The sequence below is a fragment of the Trichosurus vulpecula genome, chromosome 2, assembly GCF_011100635.1.
Source record: "Trichosurus vulpecula isolate mTriVul1 chromosome 2, mTriVul1.pri, whole genome shotgun sequence".
Classification (NCBI taxonomy): domain Eukaryota; kingdom Metazoa; phylum Chordata; class Mammalia; order Diprotodontia; family Phalangeridae; genus Trichosurus; species Trichosurus vulpecula.
In genome coordinates this window covers 291,169,134-291,196,600 of record NC_050574.1, presented here as the reverse complement: position 1 = coordinate 291,196,600, position 27,467 = coordinate 291,169,134, and the positions used below count along the sequence as shown (strand labels likewise).

Sequence of the window (27,467 nt, the reverse complement as noted above, 5' to 3'; positions counted from 1 at the left end):
GGCAGATCAGAGCAGGAGTGCAGAGCCTGCTTAAGATCTGAGTCACGGTCTGGGTTGGCAGTTCTTGGGGGAGGAGGAGCACTGGTGTGGCAGAGCTTGCTGTGTAGAAATAGCTCTGAAAACAACAGCGCATCCTCTCAAGCTTAGGACACAGTACTCTCTACTCTACAAGCAGTCATACCCCAACAAAAACTCAAGGGTCAAGTAGTTGGCTGGGAACATGAACAGGCAGCAAAAACGGATTCAGATTCAGACTCAGACTTGGGAATCTTTCTTTGGTGACAAAGAAGACCAAAACATACAGCCAGAAGAAGTCAACAAAGTCAAAGAGCCTACATCAGAAGCCTCCAAGAAAAACATGAACTGGTCTCAGGCCATGGAAGAGCTCAAAAAGGAGTTGGAAAAGCAAGTTAGAGAAGTAGAGGAAAAATTGGGAAGAGAAATGAGAGTGATGCAAGAAAACCATGAAAAACAAGTCAATGACTTGCTAAAGGAGACCCCAAAAAAATACTGAAGAAAAAAACACTTTAAAAAATAGACTAACTCAAATGGCAAAAGAACTCCAAAAAGCCAATGAGGAGAAGAATGCCTTGAAAGGCACAATTAGCCAAATGGAAAAGGAGGTCCAAAAGACGACTGAAGAAAATACTACCTTAAAATTTAGATTGAAGCAAGTGGAAGCTAGTGACTTTAGGAGAAATCAAGATATTATAAAACAGAACCAAAGGAATGAAAAAGTAGAAGACAATGTGAAATATCTCACTGGAAAAACCACTGACCTGGAAAATAGATCCAGGAGAGATAATTTAAAAATTATTAGACTACCTGAAATCCATGATCAAAAAAAGAGCCTAGATATCATATCTTTCAAGAAATTATCAAGGAAAACTGCCCTGATATTCTAGAGCCAGAGGGTAAAATAAAAATTGAAAGAATCTACCAATCACCTCCTGAAAAAGATCCCAAAAAGAAAACTCCTAGGAACATTGTTGCCAAATTCCAGAGCTCCCAGATCAAGGAGAAAATACTGCCAGCAGCCAGAAAGAAACAATTTGAGTACTGTGGAAACACAATCAGGATAATACAAGATCTAGCAGCTTCTATATTAAGGGATCAAAGGGCTTGGAATACGATATTCCAGAGGTCAATGGAGCTAGGATTAAAACCAAGAATCACCTACCCAGCAAAACTGAGTATCATGCTCCAAGGCAAAGTATGGACTTTCAATAAAATAGAGGACTTTCAAGCTTTCTCAGTGAAAAGACCAAGGCTGAATAGAAAATTTGACTTTCAAACACAAGAATCAGGAGAAGCATGAAAAGGTAAACAAGAAAGAGAAATCATAAGGGACTTACTAAAGTTGAACTGTTTTGTTTACATTCCTACATGGAAAGATGATTGTATAATTCATGAGACCTCAGTGTTAGGGTAGCTGAAGGGAATATACATATATACATACATACATACATATACACACACACACACACACACACACACACACACACACACACACACACATAGACAGAGGGCATATATGAAGGGATGATATCTAAAAAAATAAAATCTAATTAAGGGATGAGAAAGGAATATATTGAGAGAGGCAAAAAGAGAGAGATAGAATGGGGTAAATTATCTTACATAAAATTGGCAAGAAAAAGCAGTTCATTGGAAGGGAAGAGGGGGCAGGTGAGGGGGAATGAGTGAATCTTGCTTTCATTGGATTTGACCTGAGGAGGGAATAACGTACACACTCAGTTGGGTATCTTACCCCACAGGAAAGAAGGAGGAAGGAGATAAAAAAGGGGGCACAATAGAAGGAAGGGCAGATAGGGGGAGGAGGTAATCAAAAGCAAACACTTTTGAAAAGGCATAGGGTCAAGGGAGAAAATTGAATAAAGGGGGATAGGATAGGAAGGAGTAAAATATAGTTAGTCTTTCACAACATGAGTATTGTGGAAGGGTTTTGCATAATGATACACATGTGGCCTATGTTGAATTGCTTGCCTTCTTAGGGAGGATGGGTGTGGAGGGAAGAGGGGAGAGAATTTGGAACTCAAAGATTTTAAAGCAGATATTCAAAAAAAAAAGTTTTTGCATACAACTAGAAAACAAGATATAGGACATAGAAATCTATCTTGCCCTACAAGAAAGTAAGGGAAAAGGGGATGGAGGGAGTGGAGTGACAGAAGGGAGGGCTGACTGGGGAACAGGACAATCAGAATATATGCCATCTTGGAGTGGGTGGGAGGGCAGGAATGGGGAGAAAATTTGTAATTCAAACTCTTGTGAAAATCAATGCTGAAAACTAAAAATATTAAATAAATAAATAATGAAAGAAAAAAAAAGAAAAACAGAATTGTGGGTTGATTCTATTGCCATTTCTCATAATTGGGGCATGAGTGCTGACGGCACAGCTGACACCAGTGCTGACGGCAGCTATTAATATGTTGGCATAGTTCTGAATTGCAAAATATGACAGACTCTTTTCATTGAAGGCAGAACAAAACATTTATTCAAACACCAGAAAGCCAAATCCATCATAGCAACAAAGAAATCTATACACATTAGCAATGCAGGGGGCACTACCATCCCTAAGCCTTCTGTCTGTTAGGGCCTTCCCACAAATGAACACCCTCAAGCAAAATCACTCCCTGGCTCTCACCCATGCTCACTGCTGCTGTGTCTCTCTATCCCAGCTCTGACTGCTCTGTCTCATTTCCTCTCAGTTCTGCTTCACCCTTCCTGCTCTACCTGTTCAGCAAACTCTTCACACCACAGGCTCATGTGACTCAGACTCATATGACTCAGACAGGTCACATGGGCCTATTAATGGATGGGAAAGATCTTCAAATTGTATTAACAATATATTGACAATACTCCCATTGCTTTAATAATACATTAACAATTCAGTGAGGAAAAGAGTATATAAACATAGAGGAAGGGATGGGGGGGGGGGTAAGTGTCAGATAAACTTCCCTCTTATCTGAACTGGATAAAGGACAATTTTGATAGCTCTACAGTACTCCTCCTTCCCCACAATGGAAATTAGTTTTCCCTAAAATACAACAAAGTGGTTCTTGGGATATGATTAGCCCTTGCCTCCATTAACAGAGCTTCCTGGTTACCTAAGGGCATTAAAAAAAAATTCCTCTCATATAGATTCAAGGCCCTTTGAATTGGTGGATTTCTGAAAACCATACAATTAACTCTGTCCTCGACTACAGTTGTATTTCCATATGCAGTTAAGGAGGCCCTATCCAGTGGTACAGCTGTATCCTTGTGTATCCTTGCCGTGTTAAGGAAAAGTAAATCTCCTTTTGTTAACTGTTCAATGACTTGTGAGTGCCTCATTTCATCCCAACATTTAATTTGAACTAAGGAAGTACTGGCAGTAGACCCGCCTATAACAACAGTGTGCTTAAGCACACACACACACATACATGCTCACATACATACAGACATACATACACACAGAATTTGATGTAGAAATACTTCAAACTCAACTGGGAAACAAGTGGAAATAGGGAGGGGTGGAGTTAAGGAGGAGGATAATACTGGGGAGAGAATAGTCACGAGCAAAACAAACTTCTAGATCCTGAAGCAGGGATTAAAAGGAAAAAGAAAAGAACTAGAATCTAAGAGGGTACCTAATTTGGAGAATGACTGAGCAAATTGAATATAGTAGAATATTATTGTGCTGTGAGAAATGATAAAAGACAATTTCAGAGATACCTGGGAAGTATGAACTGATTGAGAATAAAGTGAGCAGAAGCAAAAATCATTCATACTAGTAACTAGGACAACAACTTTGTAAAGAAAAACAACCATGAACAACTTAAGAACTTTTATCAAAGCAATGACCAATCATATTTTGATCTACAGGACCTATGATGAAGCATGTTACCAAACTCCTTACAGAGAGGTGATGGACTCAAGGTGAAAAAAAGGACAAACATTATTAGATATGGCCACCATAAGCATTTATTTTGCTTGAATATGCTTATCTGTTTCATGTGCTTTTTTGTGTTTTTAATAGGATGGGGTGGGGTGTTAATTCAGGGAAGGGGCATGCAATAGCGATGCCAAAGAAACATGTGGAATTATATATATATATATATATATATATATATATATATACATACATATATATATATATACATATATGTATATGTATACGTATATACATATATATGTATATGTATACATATATACATATATAATTTAAGTGAGCCATATGAAATGGAGATTTGTGTTTTCATATACTTTTGTATTCTGTTGTATATAAGTAAATGATCTCTTTTTTTGGTGTTTACTGTTAGAATTTTTAAAAATTAGTTTTTCTCATCAGAATTTATATTTATTTAATCATTTTGATGAAAATCTTCCCAAAAGATATAATTTTAAAACTTCTTGATAGCTCATTATCATGAAAATAAAGTATTGTACTATACTGTAATGCAGGCAGTTCCTGCTTTTCTTCACAATATAATCCTAGAAAATACTTCATAAAGCAGATAATATTCTCTCAGAGCAACAATGTTGTGATGGGTGGTTAAAGATGACATCAAATAAGTTGCAGAAATAATTATAATGACCATCATCTTAAAAATCAAAAAACCAACTGAAAAGTTCTACAGTAACTTAAATAGTATTATTTCTCTTCACATTCTACAAAACTGTCTTTAAAATACAATATACATTGATTAAATCAGTGACCCCAAATCAAATCAAATGTGCTATACAAAAAACATTGGAGTATCATACATTTCACCTAAAACAAATTTGCTAGTTATTATAAATTTCATTTTAAAGTACAATTTTTCTTGCCTTCTGAGAATTTCAAAGGACTTTTAGGATTAGACTTAGCTCACTGAGAGCAGAGACTGTTTTGCCTTTCTTTGTATCCCCAGCACTTAGGAAAATATTCTACACATATTAGACACCTAATAAATGCTTGTTGACTTGATCAAACTCTTTGAGAAAGGAAGAAGAGCCAGTAGATGACTTAAGGCGAGGATCTAGATAAAGTGTTATAGTTAGATGGAGTAAACCTTGAAGTAGGAAAGATTGCTAAGTAATGGTGACAAAATAATTATTAGAGTGATAGAATGAAGGTAAAAAGAAAGACATATTTATTCATCCTCCTGCCCCATTGTGTTGAGGCCTGAGAAAGAATACGCATTACTCAAGAGCATGGCCAGGATGCAGTATCTTCCAGATGGAATCATATGTTTATAAGTGTAAGAAGATGGAAAGAATATGAAATGAAAAAATATTGGATAAAGGGAAGTTTTTATTTTGTTTTTAATAGTAGAAAAGAGTTCCAGAGGGCACAGTGGAATTAGAAAGGAAGAGGTGGATGTAAGTAGAGGGAAAAGTGAGGGGAGAAGGGACAAGGAAAAAAGAATTTTGCCTCTGAAATACAAGATTAAGGAGAGCAAGAGGTGGGGCTATGCCAGCTATAGGATGGGAGGAGATTCTGTTGATCATGTCCCAAGGTTCCATAACAACTGAACATTGCAAGAAGACAATGAACTAATCTCAGAACTGAAAAAGAGAAAGGAAGATCAGGCTGTATTGCATTTAGGAAACTGCACAACACTTTCAATTATCTTATACTTCTCTGTGACAAAACCTCATCTCCTTCTGCCTTTCAACCTCAAACCGTGTTCTTTGTCTACACTGTGATCTCTAATCCCTCAACCCCTCAATTCTTTGCTAGGCCATCACCTCTGTACTGGCTACAGCAAACCAGTTCAACTTTGTACTATCCCCATCTCTTGAATGCCTCAACCCCTTATCCTATTAATGATCTTGCCCTGCCAAGTTCAGTCTTAGATCACCCTACCATGCTGCCTTTGCTCCTACTCATATGCTACCAAATGAAGCTATAGAAAATCACAAAACTAGTGTTCATGTAGTATGATTTTGACCAGGCCCTCACTACAGCAAGACAAGCCTTTTACACTTCTCTAATTGACTTTCCACTCTACCACAGAAGCTTTTCCAAACCTTTTCATTCTTCCTTAAACCTCCCATAGTTCCCCCTCCCTTACGCCCTCTCAGCTGAGAATGTTGCTTCATATTTCACTGAAAAAATTGAGGCCATTCACCTAGAGCTGCCTCTTCTTCTGTCCTATCTCACATCTCCCAGATGCCTTCTACCACTATTTCCACCTTCATTTCTTTCTCACATAAAGAGATATCCCTTCTTCTTGCCAAGGCAAACCCTTCTACATGTATGAGTGATCCCGTTCTATCCTGTCTTCTCCAGAAGATTACCTTTCTATCATCCCCAGTTTCTCACTTATCTTCAATCTCTCTTTGTGATCTGGCTACTTTCCTCCTGGCTACAAAAATGCCCATGTCTCCCCTTCCCCCCAAAATCCTCACTTTATCCATCCAACCCTGCTAACTGTTGTCACATTTTTCCTCTCTTTTGTGGCTAAACTTGAGAATTCTGTCTATAATAGATGCCTCCTCTTCCTTTCTTTTCATTGCCTTCTTAACTCTCTACAGTCTGACTTGCAGCCTCATCCTTTCACCAAAACTGCCCTCTCTAAAGTTAGCAATGCTCTCTTAATTACCTCTGTGCAGTCTAACACTATCATTCACCTTTTTCTCTTCGATATTTTCATCTCTCTAGGTTTTCCTGACACTGCTCTCTTTTGGTTCCCCTACCTGTCTAACCACTTCTTCTTTGTCTCCTTTGCTGGATCTTCATCCAAGTCATTCCTACTAATCAGGAGTGTCCCACAGGTTCTATCCTGGGCCCTCTTTCCCTTCTTCCTCTATACTACTTCACTTCATGATTTCATCAGCTGCTACAGATTTAGTGATCATTTATAGGCTGATGATTCTCAAATCCACTTAAACAGCCATAACCTCTCTTGCTGACCTGTTTTGCATCTCCAAATGCCTGCTGGTAATCTCAAACTAGATGTCAACTAGAAATCAGTATTTTAAACTCAAAATGTCCAAAACTGAATTAAATATCTCCCTTTACAACTTTCCCCTCTTCCTAACTTCCCTACTACTGTCAAAGGTACCACCATCTTCCTAGTTATCTAGGCTCACAACCTTGGCATTATCATCGTGTCACTCTCTCTCATCCCCCTTATCCAGTCTATCACCAAATCCTGTTGATCTTATCTTTGCCACAATTCTTGTATATGTTCCCTTCTCTCCTTTGATGTGGCAACCATCTTGGTGCAGGCCCTCATCACTCATGCCTAGACTAACACAATAGCTTACAGGTTGGTTTCTCTGCCACAAGTCTCTCCTCACTCCCATCTGTCTTCCATTCAGCTGCCAAATTGATCTTTTAAAGCACAGATCTGACTATGTTACCTTCCTAATAAATCTTTTCATTTCCCACCCAGCTGAACTCTTTTGGGCTTCTCCACCATGCTCTAAGAACCTCTTCATCCTGGAAGTACTTCAACTCTAGAACTCACACCTCATCAGTACCCTCTGAAGGGGCCCCTCCTTCTGACTGAAGGGTGGAGAACTCCTCCCAGAATTTCTATTTAAGAAGGGCACTTAGGCCAGCTATCTCTTCCTTCTTCACCTCAGGCCTTCTCCATCATGTCCTATCCCGGGTACCTTTCCTCTGATCTGCCCCTACACTCCCTTTTTATCTTCTTTTTGTGCATTGTCATCCCCCCATTAGAATATAAGCTTTTTGAGGGCAGGTGCCATCTTTTGCCTTTCTTTGTATATCCCTAGCACAGTGCCTGGCACACAGTAAGTACTTAATAAATGTTTATTGGTTTTTATTATTAACTAAATCAACTGCAGTAGTTCCCTGTTACCTCCAGCGTCAAATATAAACTCCTCCGCTTGTTGTTCAAAATCTTTAATACCTGTGCTCTCTCCTACCTTTCCAGTCTTCTAACCCCATACTCTGTAATCCAGTGACAAGACCTCCTTGCAGTTCTTCACACAAGCACTCCATCTCCCAATTCTAGGAGTTTTCACTAGCTAGTCTCTCATGCAGAATTCTTTCCCTCCTCATCTCTTTCTCTTGCCTTCCCTGGATTTCTTTTAAAGCTAAAATTCCACCTTCTATAAAAAGCCTTTCCCTTTCCCTCTTAATCCTAGTGACTCCCCTCTGTCGATCAGCTCCAACTTGTATATAGCTTGTTTGTAGATAGTTGTTCACATGTTTTCCCCTCATTAGACTGAAGTCCTTGAGAGCAGAGGTTGTTGAGGTTTTTTGGTTGTTTTTGTTTTGCCTTTCTTTGTATCCCCAGCACTTGATGTATTACCTAGCACTAGAAGGTGCTTTAAAAATGTTTATAGACTGGCTACAGGCCATGTGGTATAGTCCAGAAAGTATTAGTTGAGTGTATTCACAGCCTACAGATATACAGATACCAGCTATATCACTCTAGTCAAGTCACTTAACCTCTAAGTGCCTCAGGCAACTCCCTAGGCCTAGGATTTGTCTGCTAAGTCACAGACAAGTTTCAGTTAAAGATGGTAAAGGGAAATTCTCACACTAGGAGTTCCCTATATTTCCAATACCACAGATCTTTTAAGGATTCACATACTCTTCTGCTGAACCACCCTACCTTTATGATTTTGTTATGCACTAATATACTTACATTATGCCCTTCACATATTGGATGGTCTTAACTACTACATTTGAGAATTAAGATAAACTGAGAGACAAGATTCCAAATATGATCAATTCATTAGATTAGGTCAATAGTATCTCTCAATGACTAAAGACCCTGAGCTAGGGCAACAGGTGTCTTCCTTCTGACTCTTTCTGACTGACCTATCATTTGGATCTCCTCTTGCAAAGCTAAGACAATCTTGATTGACAGACATTTTAATGCGGGCAGCTAGATGGCTCAGTAAATAGAATGCAGGGCCTAGAGTGAGAAAGACCTGAGTTCAAATCTGGCCTCAGACAATTACTAGCTGTGTGACCTTGGGCAAGTCATTTAACCTCTTCTTACCTTAATCCCCTAGAGAAGGAAATAGGAAATCATTCTAGTATCTTTGCCAATAAAACCCTATGGATAGTATTGGTGTGCTACAGTCAACAAGGTCACAAAAATCAGATATGACTGAACAACAGATATCTTAGTGAGAAAGTAGGTTAACAGTCACCTCAGCTCACCTGCCTCCCTCCCCCCCAACCCCCATTACTTCCTCATTGGGAGATGGGAGTAATACTCAGGTGATAGGATTATTCTGTGGATGTGGGTGTAGTGTGCTACCAGAGTAGTAGGTGGAGGCAATTACAAGACACAAAAGCTTGACCTTTAGGCAAGTTTTTCCAAACCTTGTGAAGAATGAAGTTATAAGTGTTAGGAGTTTAGATTCACACCGTGTGGGAGAGTATTAAACCTATGGCAGCTTGACTAAGTCTTAAAAATAGAACTAAAACCAATTTGCAATGTTACATAGCCTTCTTGCTGTTTCTTATAAATAACACTTATCTCCAGTCACTTGGTACTGAAGTGAGGAACTACAGTTGTCTTGCTCTAATCTATACCCAGTCTCCCATTGACTTGCCTGTATGCCCTGTCTCTTCTGCATGGCATCCACAGCCTCGTGACTCCCACCAGTGTTCCTGGTCAGTGTCTGCTTTGCATGAACCCTATACCTTCCTATACAAGGTTGGGGAAGTGTCAGAAGAGAGCTGACTCAAGTCCTAGTCACACACATGTACTACATTCTCCTCCTAGTCAAAAATTTTGTTGTGTATACTAAAATTATGCCAGGTACATACGTACAGTCTTATGCAGGTACTATTAAACAACATCCACGGGTCACATAAAGTAGCTGTATATAAAGTACATAGATATGTAGGTCATGTGCAGGCACGTAGATAAATATCCATGAATTATGAAAAGCACAGTCATGTACAAAGTACATCAAATAAATGGATCACATGCAGTTACATATTGTAGAATATCACATAGAATTATGTACGATAGATTTCATATATACTCTATTGTACGTGAACAATAATAATAATAGCTAACATTTGTATGGTGCTTAATATGTGCCGAGCGTTGTGCTAAGCACTTTATGATTATTATCTCATTTGATCCTTACAACAATCCTGTGACATAAGTGCTATTTTTACAGGTGAGGAAAGTAAGGCAAACAGAGGTAGAGTGACTTGCCCAGAGTCACACAGCTAGTAAGTGTCTGAGGCTGAATTTGAACTCAAGTCTTCATAACTCCAGGATAAACATTCTATCTACTCTTCCACCATCAGTCCCCAACTCAGTTTGAGGCTTTGTGCCAGCAAGCACTACCAAACCACAAGTGGGACTTTTGTTCATCAGCCCTGGGTATGTCAAGACTGTTCGCTAGATAAATTGTTATATGAATTTGAGCATTTTTGCTATGAAGTGCTGCCACTTCTGAATAGTTGGTCTTCCTATCATCTGTGGGGAAGTAGGCATCCTTGGGCCTAGTGGTTCGCAGCCCAAATTCTGGGTCCATGGATGGTGTAGCCTAAATGTATGTGTCTCCAGTTTCTAAAAAGTCAGCAGTATCTGTAGATGGTTTCTGTTCCCATGGGGCTTCCAAAGCAGGAATAGCAAGCAAGAAATGAATGGCCTCTGGATTTGGCCCTTTCTACTTTTCAGGCGGGGATCTCTCTCTCTGGCTGGAGAAGTCTTGGAATGCTTCCCCATCCCTAAAGGGTTTGTTTACCCAAATTTGGCTTTATCTTCATCAGATTTTGCCCACCTAGCTGGATCGTTACATCCAGCTGCAGCTGGTGAACAAGGGATTACTAACCGAAGACCTAATCCTAAAACTGGAGCAAGAAGGTGGCATCCTGGAGAAAACGCCAGGGCTGGAATCAGGAAAACCAGAATTCAAATCCAGCCACAGATAATTAATAGCTGTGTGACCTTGAGCAAGTCACACAATCTCTGTTTTCCTCAGTTTGTTCATCTGCATAATAGCACCTACCTCATAGGGTTATTGTGAGAATCAAATAAAATAATATTTGTAAAGTGATTAGCATGATGCCTGGTGCTACATGTTTACATTATATGTTTTATACATGTAGATATATTTTTATCTGTGTATATTGCTGTTCAGTCATTTCTGATGGGTCTAACTCTTCATGACATTCTTTGGGTTTTTTTGGCAAAGATCCTGAAGTAGTTTGCCATTTCCTTCCCCAGCTCATTTTATTGATGAGGAACTGAGACAAACAGAGCTAAGTGACTTGCTCAGGGTCACACCACTAATAAGTGTCTGAGGTAGAGACACCCAGGCCTTGGGTTTTTGCCTCTTCAGAAGGTTCATTATATTCAAGGGAAACTTTTCAGGGCCTCCTTAATTGGCAAATCTTCTTAGTCCTGAGACGGTTTGGATAATTTCTTACTGGAAAGGGCTTGGCTTGTCAAGCAATGGAATTGGTGGGAAGTGCTCTTCTAAAGACATAAGAGAGGTGAAATTGTCTTTTCTTAATAATGGTCAATGTGTTGATACCTGGAAGACAAAAGATCCTTTAATAGATTTGGTGGCAATCTTGAGTCCCTGAATGAAGGTGTGGTGTCTTCATTGGGCCTCTGCAAAAGAAAGGGACAACCCCTTCGCTGAGCTTCTAAAAGGGCTCCTTTGGTACCATCATTGGTACCATCTCTTGGATGGGCCTCCTTTTTTTTTTCTGGTGTACCAGGGCACACTGAGTAATTGGTATTATAGGTCAAGTTTCTGTATCAACTCTGTATCAACTGATATCTTAGGACAGTTTGCATGTAAGAAGTTTGTGACACTACCTTATTACAGGTCATGGGTAGGTTACATTACCTTTTGTTACAGATGCCCCAAAACAAATTCATGTTATGGATTTTGAGATGCCATGGCCCTTTTTACCTGATGCTGTTCCTGATCATCATAGCTATTTTATATTGGGAAATTTATTTGGAACTGTCTCTGATATTACTCCATTGCATGGACTATACTTTTCAGAGACTTTTATATTATTTGAAGTTTTTATCTTTCAATTAAGTTCTATTAATTATTAAGTTGTGCCTTCAGTGCCATTTATTCTAGGCTTCCTTCTGAGACTAGGGTTATTTTAAGGTAGGAGTGGAAGGTTCTCTTAAGAATTTTTTTGGACCTTGACACCAAGAGGTAAAATATGGTAGGAAAAACATTTATTTTACATACTCTGAAATGGTTTTGCATTAAAGAAGCAAGGGGGTTATCCTCCAGATTTGGTTGGTCCAGAGGACTAGGGGTATAAAAAGCCTAGCCCGTGGAGGGTATTGTTGTTTCTGAGGTTTGATGGAGTTCCCACTGTCCTTGCTAACCTGGTGAATGTGAAGGCAGAGAAGGGCGGTGTCTATTTCTAATAATTATATCTTTTGTAATAAGTAAAGTGATTTTTATTGCGAATTATGGTCAATAAGCATTTTATTGCTTTCCAATCCCTACCCTGAATCATAAGGTTGGATGGGTTAGGCCTGGCATGAAGGGGAATAGAAAGGGACATATTCAGAAATGAAAGTGACATAAAAACAAAAGATATAAATAAAAGTTAACCATTTTTAAAGTATCCAGCTCAATCAGTTACTACTCATTTCAACTATTTATAGGGAAGAGCTCAAGGATAAATGCCTTCATGCAGGACAAGACGTTATTTATATGCTTTTCTGCCTAAGAACTCTCTAACCTCACATTCTCCGTAATGACAAATAGTAACTTAGTAGAATATTACAAAACAATATTCATTGGAAAACATTATGCAGGATATGATTATATTGTCTTAGCAACCCTTTAGGAGGTATTTTGAAACTCCTTTTTAAAAGTCTTAGAGGTAACATGGCACAATGGAAAGCAAAATGATAGGGGAGTCATAAGGTCTAGGTTCAAATTCCAGCTCCCACACTGTGACCTAAAATAGGTCGTTTAACTTCCCTGATCCTTGGTTTCTTCATCTCAAAAAAAAAAATCAAGAGCTGGACTAAATTGGAGTCATGGATCCATCAGAGACATCACACAGATGGCCTCTGAGGTTCCAATTCAGCTCTATTTCTATTACAGCATGGATTTCCAGAGAGGTATTAAGTGCTCTGATAGAAATAACACTGGAGGAAGAGGAAGAAAACTTTGGTACAGGTACTAGACCTGATATGAATTTACTGTGACCTTGGGTAAGTTATTTTACTGAGTTCTGACTTTGAGACTTAATTTCCTGATATGTAAAATATAGGAGGTGAGTAAGTCGTCTTTAAGATCCTTTCTAGCTCTAGGATTCTGAGTGTTACTTTCCTTCTGGGCCATGAAGACTGAACGTGATTGGATCGGACTTTATTGTTTTCTAATGGCACCACTTTAGTCTGATATGGTCTCATAGCCGCAGAAATAAAGGTAGCTTAGAAACTGTCTAGTTCAACTGGACCCTGAACAAGAATCCTCATTTCCAGTCTCCCCCACTGAAGCAGCCATGGTATTATGTATAGTCAGCCTCAGAGTCAAGAGGGCCTAGGTTCAAGTTCTGCCTTCAATACATACTAGCTGTCTGAACCTGGGAAAGCCAATTAACCTCTCATTCCTCCGTGTAATTCTATAAGACTATAAACTACAGAACGTTGCTCATCTTCACTGATAGAGTAAGCTACCTATATCACTGAAATCACAGATGCAGATAAAGAAATACACCAAACAAAAATCTCCATCAAGTAATATGCCTTTCAGTCATGGGCTGAACCCAGGGTAGCCAATTCCACTTTCAGACAATTCAGATTGTTAGGGAATTTTCCCTTATATCAAGCTGAAATTTGCTTCTTTGTAACTTCTACTCATTGCTACTGATTCTTCCCATCGGGGCTAAAGAAAACAAGTCTAAACCTTCTGCTACTTGGCGTCCTTCCAAATATTTTAACATAGCTATCTTGCCTCTCCTAAGCCTTTTTTCCCCCCAAAATAAATAGTTCCTTAATGTTGTGAGGCTTTTCACCATCCTGGTTGCCATCTTCTGTTCACTCTCAGGCTTATTAATGTCCTTCTTAAAATGTGATGACCAGAAATCAAAAGGATTTCCAACTAAAATGGATGGAAACGGGAGAAAACGTGTATGTAGATCCACCAGTCAAAATGCTATAGAGAGCAATTATGATGAAGGAAAAATGGCACTTAAGACACCTAGAAGTCACAGGAGACAAAATCCAAGAAAGGAGCCAGTAGTAAAACATATAACCTCAAGTGTATTTACACAAATGTCCAAAGATTAAGGAACAACCAAAAGGAATTAAAGGTCCTAATACAAGGAGGCAAATTCTACTTGAAAGGTGTAATAGTTATCCTCTTAAGAAAATCATTTGTGGGGAGCCATCCCAGTCAGTTGAGAAAATCAACTCATAGAAAATCCTTAAGCAATTTTTGGCAAGGGGAGGGGCAGGTTTGAGGAGGAAATTTTTTTCTCCTTTTTCTAATTAAAGGGGCCATCCTTCGGCTCACTTCTTAAAGAGGCCTATTCACTGACTGGGCATTACCTCACTCAAAGTGAAAACCTGAAAAGGCCTTAGCCTGAAAGGGTCTCCCATTGCATCCTGGACCATCATCAGTCATCCTGATGAATATCGGGCCACCGGACCCAGATGGCTCTGGAGGAGAAAGTGACTTTGCATACCCCACCCTCTCTCAAATCAAAGTCAACTGTAGGTCATGTCATCATTTTCCTGATGTCATGGTCCTCTCCGAAAATGAAGGATGAACACAAGAACAACAATTTTGGTACTACTGTTTATGTTATGCTATTTCAGCAAATGCCTTTGCTTTTAGTTAATTGTGTCACCTGGCTCACAATTAAAATGTGAACACAACAGTGGGAGTATTTGAGCCATAGTTTCAGAAGAATGCATAGAATAACTTGAACCCAATGTGGTTCCCTGAGGGCCAGAAAGTACCACCTGAGGGAATAGCCACAAAGTGAATGCCACAAACTTTATTAGATATTCGAGATAAATGTTGTCCTCCATTTCCACTATACCTTATAAGTGCTCTCAGGTTTATAGGATTTAGAATTAAAATGAACTCTGGAAAATATTTAGTTCAATTCATAGCTTCTTTCCTTTTCATACTCTAATAAATACCTAGGTTTCCCTGCCATTATTAGTATATCAATTGTTACTCCATTCTTGACACTTCAACAGTCTCTGACCTTTTTTCAAATAAAGCAAATTTCTTTGCCTGTTTTTATACTGTATTAATGCCTTCTTTCACACCATATCTTATACCTACACTCACTTTGATTTCTCATTCAGCAACCCATATCTTCTTTCCCACCCAAAAAATTTAAGTCCATATACACCTAGCTTACCTTGATTAGTGGCGCTGAGGCAACAACACAAGTCACTGAAATAAAAAATAACAGGCAATGTCCCACTCCAATTCTCTTCTCAGTTCTGGTCCACTTTTTTTTTCTTTTTGAAGGGGGGAAGGCAGGGCAATTAAGTGACTCTGGTCCACTTTTAACAAAATTGCAATCAGCAAACAGAATAATGTAATTTTGAAAAGGTTTTAGTAATATTTTTATTAAACATCCTCAGATGCTTAAGCATGGTGTTTAGGTAACCCTGTTCTCTTATATGCCTGCAAACTGCAGTCTCTAACAGGTCCTAAGAAGCTGGAAAGGTTTGAGTATAGTATGTGACAGCTTGCTTATCTGTGATCTAAGAACCACCCAAATTAAGTTTAGATAGGCTCACCACAAGAGTTGATTATGATTTTTTTTTTTATCAGCCACAACAATTAGCTATTCTACTGAGGTGCAGAGAAAGCTGAGACAAAAGTATCCTTAGCTGGACATTTTTAGGAATGAGCTTAATTATTTTAGTCTGAAGCCGTAATTTATCCTTGGCTTTCTCTCACTCCCCATAATCAAAACGTAGACAGATGGAACAATGGGACACACAGGCAGGACAGACCTTTCTGGAAACCAAATCTACCAGGGTAGAACCAAGGGCAGGAATGTAAATTCTCTCCAGGCAATGTTAAATTCAATTCTCAAGACTACTATAGGCAAGAGAGCTCCCTGAGTCTTAACAAATCTCACAACAAAATCAAAGATTCCTTGTTGACATTTCTTGCTATAGTAAGAAAGCAAAAGCAAGCAGCCAGATCTAGATCAAAACACAATTGCCAGGTCGTTCTTTTTAAAGGTTCTTAAATGTTAAATTGACTGCCTTTAGGAGAGACTAGTGCCAACTAATGAGAACACATCCACATTGGAGTGGTTTCCTTATTTGTACTTTATCTGCTGCAGATGAGTTCCTGCCTTCTCATTCCCAGCATTTTTTAGTCACTTCAGCTTTGACTTAGGGGTGAACTATTACTAAATGCCCACATGCACAGTGGATCAAATAATATAATATTTGTAAAGTTCTTGGCATAATGCCTGGCACATAGTAGGCACTAAAATAAATGCTTGTCCCTTCTCTTCCTGTTTACTATCATCAAACATCTCTTCACTTGTGAAGGGAGATACTGCAGACACTGCTTGCCAACATTTACAGTGTTCTTGTTCAGGTTCCAGCCAGACTAAATGACCTTTAAGTTTGTATGAATCACTTCGATTTAGAGAAGAGGTTATGATCTACATTGGTGGAGAGAGTAACTATGTGGATATAATTACATCTTTTAAGTATAGTAATAGTAGGACCCATTCAACTGAATTCAACAAATATTTCAAATGATCCTAAGTGAAGAGCTGGAAGAAATCCTAGAGGTTATAAACCCCTTTTTACATATGACCCAGATGTTAAATGACTTGCTAAAGGTCATACAGATAGTAAGTGGATGAGGTAGTATTTGAATCCAGCTCCTCTGACTACATTGCCAAGGATCTTACTACTGCATTGCTGGAGGAATAAGGGACTGGGGATACAAAGACAAAAATAAAATGTTTGTTTGGGTTTTTTTCCTCTAAAGGAACTTACATTTTTACTGAGAAAATGTAACATGCACACAAAAAAGTAAGTTCGAAATATATACAATGTAATACAAAATAACTTCAAGAGGGTGAGCTAGCTAACGAATGGGGAGATGAGGAGAGGCCGCATGTAGGAAGTGAGCTGTGCTATGAAGGAAGCTGAGAGTGGTGAGGAGGGAGTAAATTCCAGATACGGGATGCCATTTGTGCAAAGGCACCAAAGTGGGAGGTTGTGCACGAGGAACAGCTAAGCAGGCCTGCCTGTTTGCCTGGACAGTCTGTGAAAGGTAGGTGGGAGTCATGTCGTGGAGGGCTTTCAATGCCAGGGTGAAGGTTTTACATTATATCCCAGTGGCAATTGGCAGACATTTTAGATTTTTATGTTAAGGGAGTGGCATCGTCATTGCTGTGTTTTAGGATTATGCATTTGGTACATGTCAGGGTTTTATGCTAATCCATACTTAGCATCCTGCAGCACCGGGGAAATGCTTTTAATACCCCATGCGGTTGCAGAGTAAATCCTTGACGTCTTACCGGGTACCTGTGCACAGCCGGCTGGTAGTTACTTAAAATGCATATTTAAGAAACGTGAATCCTACATCCAACAGCTTACCACCCCACAGAGGGATAAAACCAAACTATGGCCACCAGCGTTAATGTGTATATGTGTACATCTATTTATAATTTCGAGGAGGCTCCGAAAGGGAGGGGAAAGATCAGGTTTAAAACCAGAAAATAACGAAAAAGCTGAAAAGGCAATTAGAGAGCAGCTAGTCCAACGCCCGTATCATTTTATATATTACAAAGGGAGGCGCAGACCCTTGCCCAAATTAACGCTAAGGCGCAAAGTAGGACGAGACCTCCGATTCTGAGCACACTCTTTTTTCCACCAGGTTGGGGCTGCTTCCATCGTTCTTGGCTGCCCCGCCATTCTTAACAACTATGGCCTCCTCTTCTTCTTTACCCCAGTCTCGTCTCTCCCAACCCCGACGCGCAGCACACGGCCCCACGCTGCCCCCTCCTCCCAGCGTGCACCGCCTCCGCCCTTCCTCTCAATTCGACCCTCCTCCTCCGGGCGCGACTGAATGATGCGCGGCGCGGGGCATTATGGTCTCCTGCACGGCCGAGCCGGCGCAGAAAGGACTGGGAGGGGGTGGGGAGTGTAAAGAACAAGGCCCACCAAATAAACACAACGTGTGAGGGGGTGCGCGCAAGCGCGCTCAAGGTAGCGAGGTGGGCCAGGGTGGGGAGGGGGCGGTGCGCGGCTACGGCGAGCGGAACGGAGCGAAGCGGGGCGGGGCCGCGCGGCCTTGGCGGGGAGGAGGGGAGGTGGGAGGGGGGCGGGGAGGGGGAGCCGGAGGAGGAGGAAGTGTCATGGCGTCGGGCCGTGGGGCTTCTTCTCGCTGGTTCTTCAGCCGGGAGCAGCTGGAGAACACGCCGAGCCGCCGCTGCGGGGTGGAGGCGGATAAGGAACTCTCCTACCGCCAGCAGGCGGCCAACTTTATCCAAGATATGGGGCAGCGTCTCAATGTGTATCCTTTCTTTTTTATTCCTCCCCCACCTCACCTTCCACCATTCACCTCCTAATCCCCCTTCTCCCAACCTCCATCTTCCCTCCCCCCTTCCCTGTCCCCGCCGCCTCCCTCAACATCCCACCAGTCAGGCCAGGGTCCCGGGCCTGGACGCGGCGAACATGGCGCTGCAGCCGTCGGCCACGCCGTGCGGGGCCCGGTAGGGGCCGGCCCTGGGGGGAGGCCGGGGCGAGGGGCGCCGGGGCTGGTCGGAGCCGGTGAGGCCGAGGGGCGCGGGAGGCGCATGGGGATCTGGGATCCCCGGCCGGGTTTGGACGCTGCGTTGTGTAATCCCTTCGGATGCTCCGCGTGGCCGGGGGGGGGGGGGGCGGACAACTTCCCCGGTGGCTTCTGATCCCGGAGAAGCCTCAGCGCGGACCCGGGGGGTGGGGGTGGGGTAGGGGGAGACTGTTGGGAGGAGAGGCCGGTGGATGGAGCTTTGAAAGACTTCTCTGCGGAGGCCCCCTGAGCATCCAGGTGGTGGGGCTGGAGGAGGCAGGGCGGCCTGGACCTATGCGCTGTGGAACGTACCGAGCCTAGGCTTTATGTTCTTGGGGTGGCTCTGAAGTGCTTTGATTTTTGAAGGAAATAATACGCGCGTGCGGCCAGAAGTCCTCGTAGGAGGTTTGGCGAGCTGGCTTACTTTGAAAAGCTTCGTGTTTCTTTCCTCCCAGCTCACCCCCTCCCCCTTTTAACAATTTTAAGGCCCTCCTTTCCTGCCCTGTCCTACCAGTTTTCCATTTTGCCTTTTTTTTGGGGGGGGGGGGTCCTTCCTTCTGAATGAGATGCTGTAGAAAGGAGCGCTGAAATATTCCTTCAAATAAATTTGGTACCAATACTCAAATATTAACCCTGTGCAGCATGTTTTAAGAAGAAAAAGTTAGATTATATAATTGACGTCTTTAAAATGTGCATTTCCTAAATACTACCTTCCAGCTCTCAGCTTACAATAAATACTGCAATTGTTTACATGCACAGGTTTTATATGCACCATTCTTTCACCAAGTTTAACAGAAATGTAAGTACAAATTTTTTTTTTAACAGCATTTGATCGTATGTTAAAAGTAGTTAAACTTTCAGTTATTTTATAAAAGGGAAAGATTCTTTCAGTGGTTTTACTGATATACTAGGTATTAATAGTAAATTTATATTTGCAAATATGCTTATATTTTAATTCAAACTGTCGGATCGTGTTTTCATGTCCATATGTAGAGTCAGGAATCTTCATCCTTAGACCTACATCTTAGAAAACCATATAGTCAGTTATTTAACTGGCAGCAGTCCCGTTGAAATTTTATACTTAAATATTTGAATGTTTCAGCAAAGTACAAGATTTAGGTTAAACAAGCCAGAAGTGTATGTGAGTGGCCAGTTGTTAGAAGACTTTGTTTGAAATGTGAATTGAACTTTGTCATACCGATTATTTTTTATATTGACTTTGTAATTGATTTTGGAACTGACCATTTGTTTAAAAAAAGAAAAAGGTAAATGTTGAGGAATATTAATTTGCAAAAGGTCAGTATCTGTGTGATTCATTTGTGTGGTAAACAAAGGATGCCAAAATTTCATTAGCTATTAGGGTAACTTGTTATCTTTACAAGTACTGGTCAACCAAAATGACAAATCTTGTTTCAAACATACCATCTCACAGATAAATTATAGAACAGGGATATAAACATTTTCTAGTTGACTTTTCCATGTAACATTAATGTTTAATTTCTAAATAAGCTATTTATAGTTTATGAAAAATTGCCATGTAAGATATGTTAGACACTTCAGCAAAAACTGTGCTGTGTATGTTGCTTACAACGAAGAAAGTTGCCCATCTTTAGGTGAAATTTGGTACTAACCATAGTCTATCCTTTCCTCAGTTTTAGTTTTTTGTTCCACCACAGTTTCACAAATAATGTTGTTCAAATGATAAAGATATATCATAGAAGGCTTGATCATCAATGGATAATCCAAAATAGTTACAACCAAAATAACCTTTTAAAAAAGTTATTAGCATACTTTTAATGAATGAAAAAGCATCATGTTTAAATTGGATTTTTTGTTGTTGTTGTTGTTTAACAATCCATTTTATAAATTAGCCTGATGATCCTTAGCAATGTAATTTGTTTGTTTTGCAAAATTCTGATCTGAATATTTTCTAGTGGACTTTGCAGCACCCCCACTTCCATTTTTCTGTTATGTATCTTTCTTTCTCTGGTCTGTTTCCCTTCTTCCTACTCAATCTCATCTGTCTCAGTTCATCTATTTCTAGTATAGTGGATTTGAATTAGTGGTAGTGCTGAGATGAAAGTTAAAGGTCGGTGACAACCTTTAGGTTAGGAATTACGAAATTTTAACATGAAAATTGCTTATGTAGGTAGATATAGATAAATAACAAAGCTTTCATGAAGGTGGCCCTGGAAAACCCAATTGGCAATTACTAATCAAATTAAGAGTTTGTGAAGCATATGGAGATTCTCTATGTAGCTGTAGATCATCTATTTTCTGAGTTAAGTTTGCTTTGCTCTTTGTATCGAAATCAGTTACTGGAAAACCTCTTTTGGGGGAGGGGGTGGTGACAATGGCTTCTTCCCATAATGTGTCTCCATGGCCTGTGTGGTGTGCTTTAAATCAAGCAATTTGTCAAATATGGTGCCAAGATTCAAAGCTTTATCCATTTCAGAAGTCTTTTGTGCAATAGTTGAAAGTATTAGCAACTTTGATTGTATTTTTCAGTCTTAAATGATATCAAGTTGTAATAGCAAAGCCCAGTGTCTGGTGTGTCTGACTTTTCTTATGAATCAGACTTGACTTTTTGAAACTTCTTGTGTGTGTTAATGTAAATTCTAAAGTGTTATTAATTTTTTACTCGGAAAAGTGTTTAAAGGTAGCACAATACAACCTTCATGAAATAATCAGTTTCAGAATTTTTTACATTTGCTGTCATAACATCAAAAGTGGTTTTAATATTTATGTTGGTGCCCTAGCATCAAATGTACAACCTTACTCTTTTATCTTTTTTTTCTATTCTTTTAGGGTGAAGGGGGTGGTCTCAAATTGAATGTGAGTCACTTTTAAATTCATACTCCCCCAAATCATCAGGAAAATTTTGCTCAATAATAGGGTTATGATTAAAGACTATAACTAAATTTTAGGAAATTACAATTCTTTAGGATATTCAGCTAAATGAAAAACTAGTTCCTTTTAGTTAACAAACCCAAAATAGAATGTTACAACAGTAATGACAGACTTAAAGCATACCTATTAAAATATTTTATATTTAAACAAAATAATTTATTTGTGGCATGCGGTGTTTCCATTTTAAATCCATTAATATAAAATTAAAAGTTAATACAACAGGGAAGCGTAATGTTATGTTCTATAGCAAAAAAGGATTTGATTTTTTTAAAAAATGGGTATCTTTGTCCCTGAAAGAGATTTCAGAGAAAGAAGGCAGGTAGGATAGTCTTTATCTACTCTTCTTGCTTCAAATCTGTACTAAAAGTGGCTACAAAACATGGGAACTGTTTCCTAGTAACCCTTACTTCTCACCTTCCTCATTAATACAACATTGTATCTTTATAGTGTTGTCTAGCAATTTTTTCTTACTGCTTGAAAATACTGCTCACCTTGAAAGTCAGATGACATGAATCAAGTACCTTATGATTAGGTAAATGTTTGCTTTTACCCAAGGGAAAAGCTAGTTGAACTAACTCCATTTGTCAGATTTTTTCCTAATTGGAATTAGGAATATAGAATAGCCATACTAGGTCAGACTAGTATGGATCTGCTTACCCTGTATTCTATTGCTGACAGTAACTACCAAAAGACAAAAGTGCTTTCCTTATTGACAGCTTTAAAAATGAGCTATATCATAGTTTCTTGTAGTAGACATGGTTTGGCATTCATAAATAATATGTGCAAACCCTTTTTTAATGTATTTAAATTTAGCATGAATATTATTTTGGATAGATGCATTTATCCATTACTAGATAAGCTCTCCTCGTTAATAGGAATTACTTTCTTTATCTTTGTATACTTCTTAATGCTTAGTTTGGTGCCTGGAATGTAGTAGATATTCATGTTTGTTGAATGAATAATTGTAAATTAGTGGTTTCTTTGCCTTTAACTTGCTTCACTCCCCCTTTCAAAGATATCCTTTTGTATTATCATCCTAGTATTGCTGGATTTAATGTACAAGTCTGTGCTTACTTTAGCCAGTCATTTTAAGATTCTGTAGCTTTCCATCTCATCCCTTCTTAACCTTTTAATTTTGTACATTGAAGAACTCCTATTCTTTTAGTCTCTCTCCATACAACAGTCCTACTTTTCCCTCCAACTCCCACTCCCCACCCCAAATCCTCTGTTTATTTTAGTTGTCTTTCCTTGGATCTTCCTTGGCCTGTCTAATTACCACAACTCAAGAAATACATAATGGAATGAGAGCACTACACACAGTAGGCCTGGTGTGGATACACTAGTTTTACAAAGGTAGGATAATGTTTTTTTTTCCTGTATTTTCAACCTTTTTAAAATGCTCAACCTTTTTGTCAACCCTTAATAGACAATTTACAAGTACTCTAGGTCCCTTTTCTGGGTGTTTGCTGAGAACCCAATATTTTTGTACCACTTATTTTGATCTATTTCACTTAAATTTTCTTTTGATGTATTCCATTCATTTGGTACTTTGGTAGAAGAGTTTGTTATCTGAAAATCTGGGAACTCCACTGTTCACTCACTACTTAAGATCATTTATTAAAAATAACTAGAGCATACTAATAATTCCTGAGGAAACCTCACTATTTTGCTCCCCACTACATTATTCTTTTCAATTCAGAGGAAATAACCCCACATTCCTTTTTTTTTTTTTTTTTTTTTTTTTTTTTTTTTTTTTTGCTTTCCCCTTTCTCTGATCAAGTTTTCTAGCCATAATACAAAGGTCTCTAGCTTTTGCTGTAGAACATTTCAAAGTTAATTTTGAACTAATTGACTTTTTTAGGTTCTCTTTTACCTCAGTAGTCTTTTTTAAATACCTCAAATACTAGTAAACTCTTCAGGCATGATTTCCCTTTGGACAAAACAACGATAACAACAAAAATTGGGGCAATTTCCCACAATTGTTTTTGTTTGATAATTCTGTCTTTTAGTGTATAAAGTCTACCAGCTGCCCAGGAATGGGAATTGTACTCTAGACTCACCTGTCTAGAAGTCCCCTGAGCACTATTAGCTGCCTTATGAACAGGGGTCACATTTGTAGTCTGCCACTTCTGACCTTGTTAATTAAGGGTTTTGGAGTACCACTTTCTAGTATAATTAATGCTTTTAAGTAATTTTGTAAGAGAGACTATACACATAAAAATCGTGGTCATTTTAGCTTAATTTAAGCTCTGACAATATTTTGATGTGCTTTAGATTCTTATGCTGAGAATATCCCAGGTTTTAAGCATTACTTTTTTTTTTCCTGAGCCTATTAGATCAGTACTATTACTGCTTGAATTTGGTGTCATTTGAGATTTCTAAAAAGATTTATTTTTGTAATGTATTCTATCCACACAACATTTAATAATACAGTATTGAACAGATTATTGAACCACACAGAATGTTAGTGCTAGGAGGAAACTTAGAAATCCTCTAGACCAGTGGTGTCAAACTCAAATAGAAATGGCCTGCAGGCTGTGTTGATTAGAAAACCACAAATTAATGTTCTGTGTTGTATTCTTATTTTGTTAAATATTTCCCAATTACATTTTAATCTTGCGCTGACTAAGTTGTTTTGAGGGCTGAGTTTGACACTTCTGATCTAGTTCATCCCCTTCTTTTTACAGATGAGGAAACTGAAGGCAAGAGAGTGACTTAGTGGCCCAATTGGAACTAGAGCCAGGTCTCTTGACCTGATCGAGTATTGTTAATTTTGTTTTTAAAGTATTTATCTTTTCTGAGCCATTTTGACTTTTTTGGATTTATTTAATTCCTAGGTCACTGATAAAAAGCAAAATAATGGCAATTTCATCTTTAATGGAAGTATTCAGAGATTTTGAGTTGGAAGGGATTTTAGAGGTTGGTCATCTATTCTAATCCCCTCATTTCACAGAGGAAGAAACTGAGTCTGAAAGAGGGAATGATTTGCCCAAAGTCACAGCTAGTTAAATAGTAGGAGCTGGGATTCAGATACAGATTCTCAGATTTCAAATCCAGCACTCCTTTCCATTGTACTATCCTAACTCTGGTTGTATTGTTTTAAGATGTCTTCTAAACATCTTAACTGCCAAAGTTAGGTGTTTTGAAATAATTTAATATGTAGGTACAATTTCAATAAACATCAGATGTCTACTTTGTACAAGACTCTGTGCTGGATAGATTTAATTTTGGGTCTTTTTGCTTGCCCACCAAATGACTTATTGTCGACTTAAACCAACTTTTGCAAATATACATTTGAATAAAATTTAGTCTGGTTAGAATTCTTAGCAGTGCTCTAGAGAGAGGAGGTCATGAACTTTATTACCTACTTCCAAGAGTCTTACCAGAAATCTAACAGTGATAAAGCTAATATCTTCCCTTTAAATTGATTTGCATAACAGAATTTTTTTTCTGAGTAAATTTATTCTGAAAACTTCAAAACAAGGAATAAGAAGGAAAAGTAGGATTGTATAATATTCTTTCACTATAATTGCGTAAGTATATATTTAATTCTAAAGTAATAAACTGACATCAGGGATATGCCCTACTTTACCTGTGAAAAAGCAATCTTTTGCTTTATAATTATTTTATGCATGTAAAGCAAGAAACTAATTTATACTTAGGCAGTCATTGTACAATAATTTTATAGCATTCATTATAGAAATAACACTCCAGTTTAGGATTTATAAAGTGCTTTGTGCCTATGGCAAACCCATTGAACTTAGAACCTATCTATGAATAGGATTTAAAAGCAAACTTATTAAAATAATGTAGGACAATTAATACAACACTTGCCCAAGAAAACTGCACTAGCTAAAAGCTAATCTAATAGCTAATAGAATTGCAGTCCTCATAAGCAGTGAGAAGAAAAATTTGCTTTAACATTTACAGACTTAAAACATAAAGGCTAAAAACATTGACCACTTGTACTTGCAAGATGCTTAGGGTCTAATTGTGAAGATACAAAAAATATGAGTAAAATTACCAGAATTTACATATCAGAATTTGTGTTATCCTTCAAAGCATTCACCATGAAAGGTAATAAACTTTATTAAATGATGCTGCCATTATTTAAATCTTTTTTTAAAATTTCTCTTAGGTTTGCCATGCAAGCAAATTAGTTTTGTTACTTTATACCTCAAAATCAAAAACTATTAACTGTCGTCATCCACTTTATCCATTAGATTTAGCTCTAATTTCTGACTTTTCAAAATATATTTAGTGTACTAAACACATTCAGGTACTTGTTCTAATTTTTTTGTTTGTTTCAGAAGCTCCATATTCTATTGCAATAGCCAATACCTCGACCCCTTCTAATCTTGGTGCAGTTACATGGATAGGTATATGTGCACCGAGACTCAAATTGTTGCAGGCAATATTGTACATTTGATTTGATCTTAAAATTTAGGAAACTGCTCTAACTTTATATTATCTCCAATAACAAGTGTTATAAACACAAGCTTACCTAATTAAATGTATAACATGAAGACCTTTTCCTGGTTAGTTTTCCTAAAATGAAAAAGATGAAGGTCTGTGATATTTTCTGTCTTTGCCTAGTATTATGCTTTAAAAAAAAAAAAACAACTTACCTCTCTACCTTTCCTCAATAGTGACTGTGTGTAGTAATTCACATTTCTGTAGTGCTTTACATTTGCAGAGTCCTTCCCTTTGCAGTTGGTAGTTCATTTGTTATCCACATTTTACAGATGAGGAAAATGACAATCAGAGGCTTAATGAAACTTGCCCACGATCACATAGCTAGTAAGTGTCTAAGGCAATATTGAAATCCAGGTCTACTGACTTCCCATAAAGAGATCTATTTTTTGTACTATGTTGCATATGTGACCTCTTTTTTGTCATAAATTAACTGTACTTTAAAGGTCGTTTGCGGTACTTTTGTAACAGTGATGCTATACATATTGATATGCTCTTTCCTTTGAATAAAAAGATGACTTTTTTTAACCCTTCTACATTCACCCAGTGTCTGTATGTTTATTGAGGTTTAAGAGTATAGGCTATGACTATTGAACAGACTTTTTTCTTTGCACAGACTAAGTTCTGTATGGAAATAAAACTTTAAACTTTGGCTTCGTTTGGTTTTTGTACCAAACTGAACTGATGTTACGGTGAGTTAAATTGAATGGTATCAGATTTCTATCATGTAAGTTTAATAAATTGCTAAAATAAAATAGATATGTAGCTGTTCAGCGTTGTTTCCAACCCAAACATCACAATTCAAAATCTATTTCATGATGTTTATGAACTTTAATACATACTAAATATCTTTTTAGGAATTTTGTGTTGCTTTTAAAATCACCTAACATCTACCCATAAATCTTTACTTTTTTAAAATAAGCATTTTTTAATCTACCATGAAAGTCACAATAATGAAATGTTAGCATCTTAAGCAGTTGCTTTAGATGGTAGTAGTTTCTTCTCTGGGTAAAGAATGAGTCCTTGGACTAATTAATTTTCATTTGAGAAATCATGTGGGAATTGAGAAAACAGGCTTGTTCTTTTCCATTCTGTAAATAAGCAAGAAAAGGAGGGTCAAGACTGGATTGTCATAAACATGAAAGAACTTGGAAGAAAAAGGCAAAAGATTTTCTGAAAATATCTTTCAGGCTCTATTCTCCCAGTCTAAAGGGAAAAATTTTATGGAAAGCCCTATTTTCCCAACACCCGTATTCTTTGACACCCCCACCCCCTTCCTATTTATCTCCATGTAGTTGCATGATCCAACATTTGTAGATTTTTCATTTGGGCTTTGGAGTCACCAGCTTGTTTAAACAAATTGGACT

General features: G+C 38.5%; 1 protein-coding gene across 5 annotated transcripts in view; it reads left to right on the top strand.

Moving 5' to 3' along the window:
* The first annotated feature begins 17,146 nt into the window (after positions 1–17,146).
* The window catches only part of CCNT2 (cyclin T2), a 47,005-nt gene continuing 36,684 nt past the window's right edge, over positions 17,147–27,467 (top strand). The window contains exons 1-3 of one of the 5 annotated variants that reach the window (XM_036743262.1): positions 18,298–18,459; positions 19,435–19,516; positions 21,526–21,552. In XM_036743262.1, coding sequence (XP_036599157.1) covers positions 18,302–18,459; positions 19,435–19,516; positions 21,526–21,552 — 267 coding nt within the window. In that variant the 5' untranslated portion in view covers positions 18,298–18,301. Of the gene's footprint in view, positions 17,215–18,268; positions 18,460–19,434; positions 19,517–21,525; positions 21,553–27,467 lie in introns of those variants that run through there. The other 4 variants (XM_036743259.1, XM_036743260.1, XR_005009539.1 and 1 more) reach the window with 4 other exon arrangements.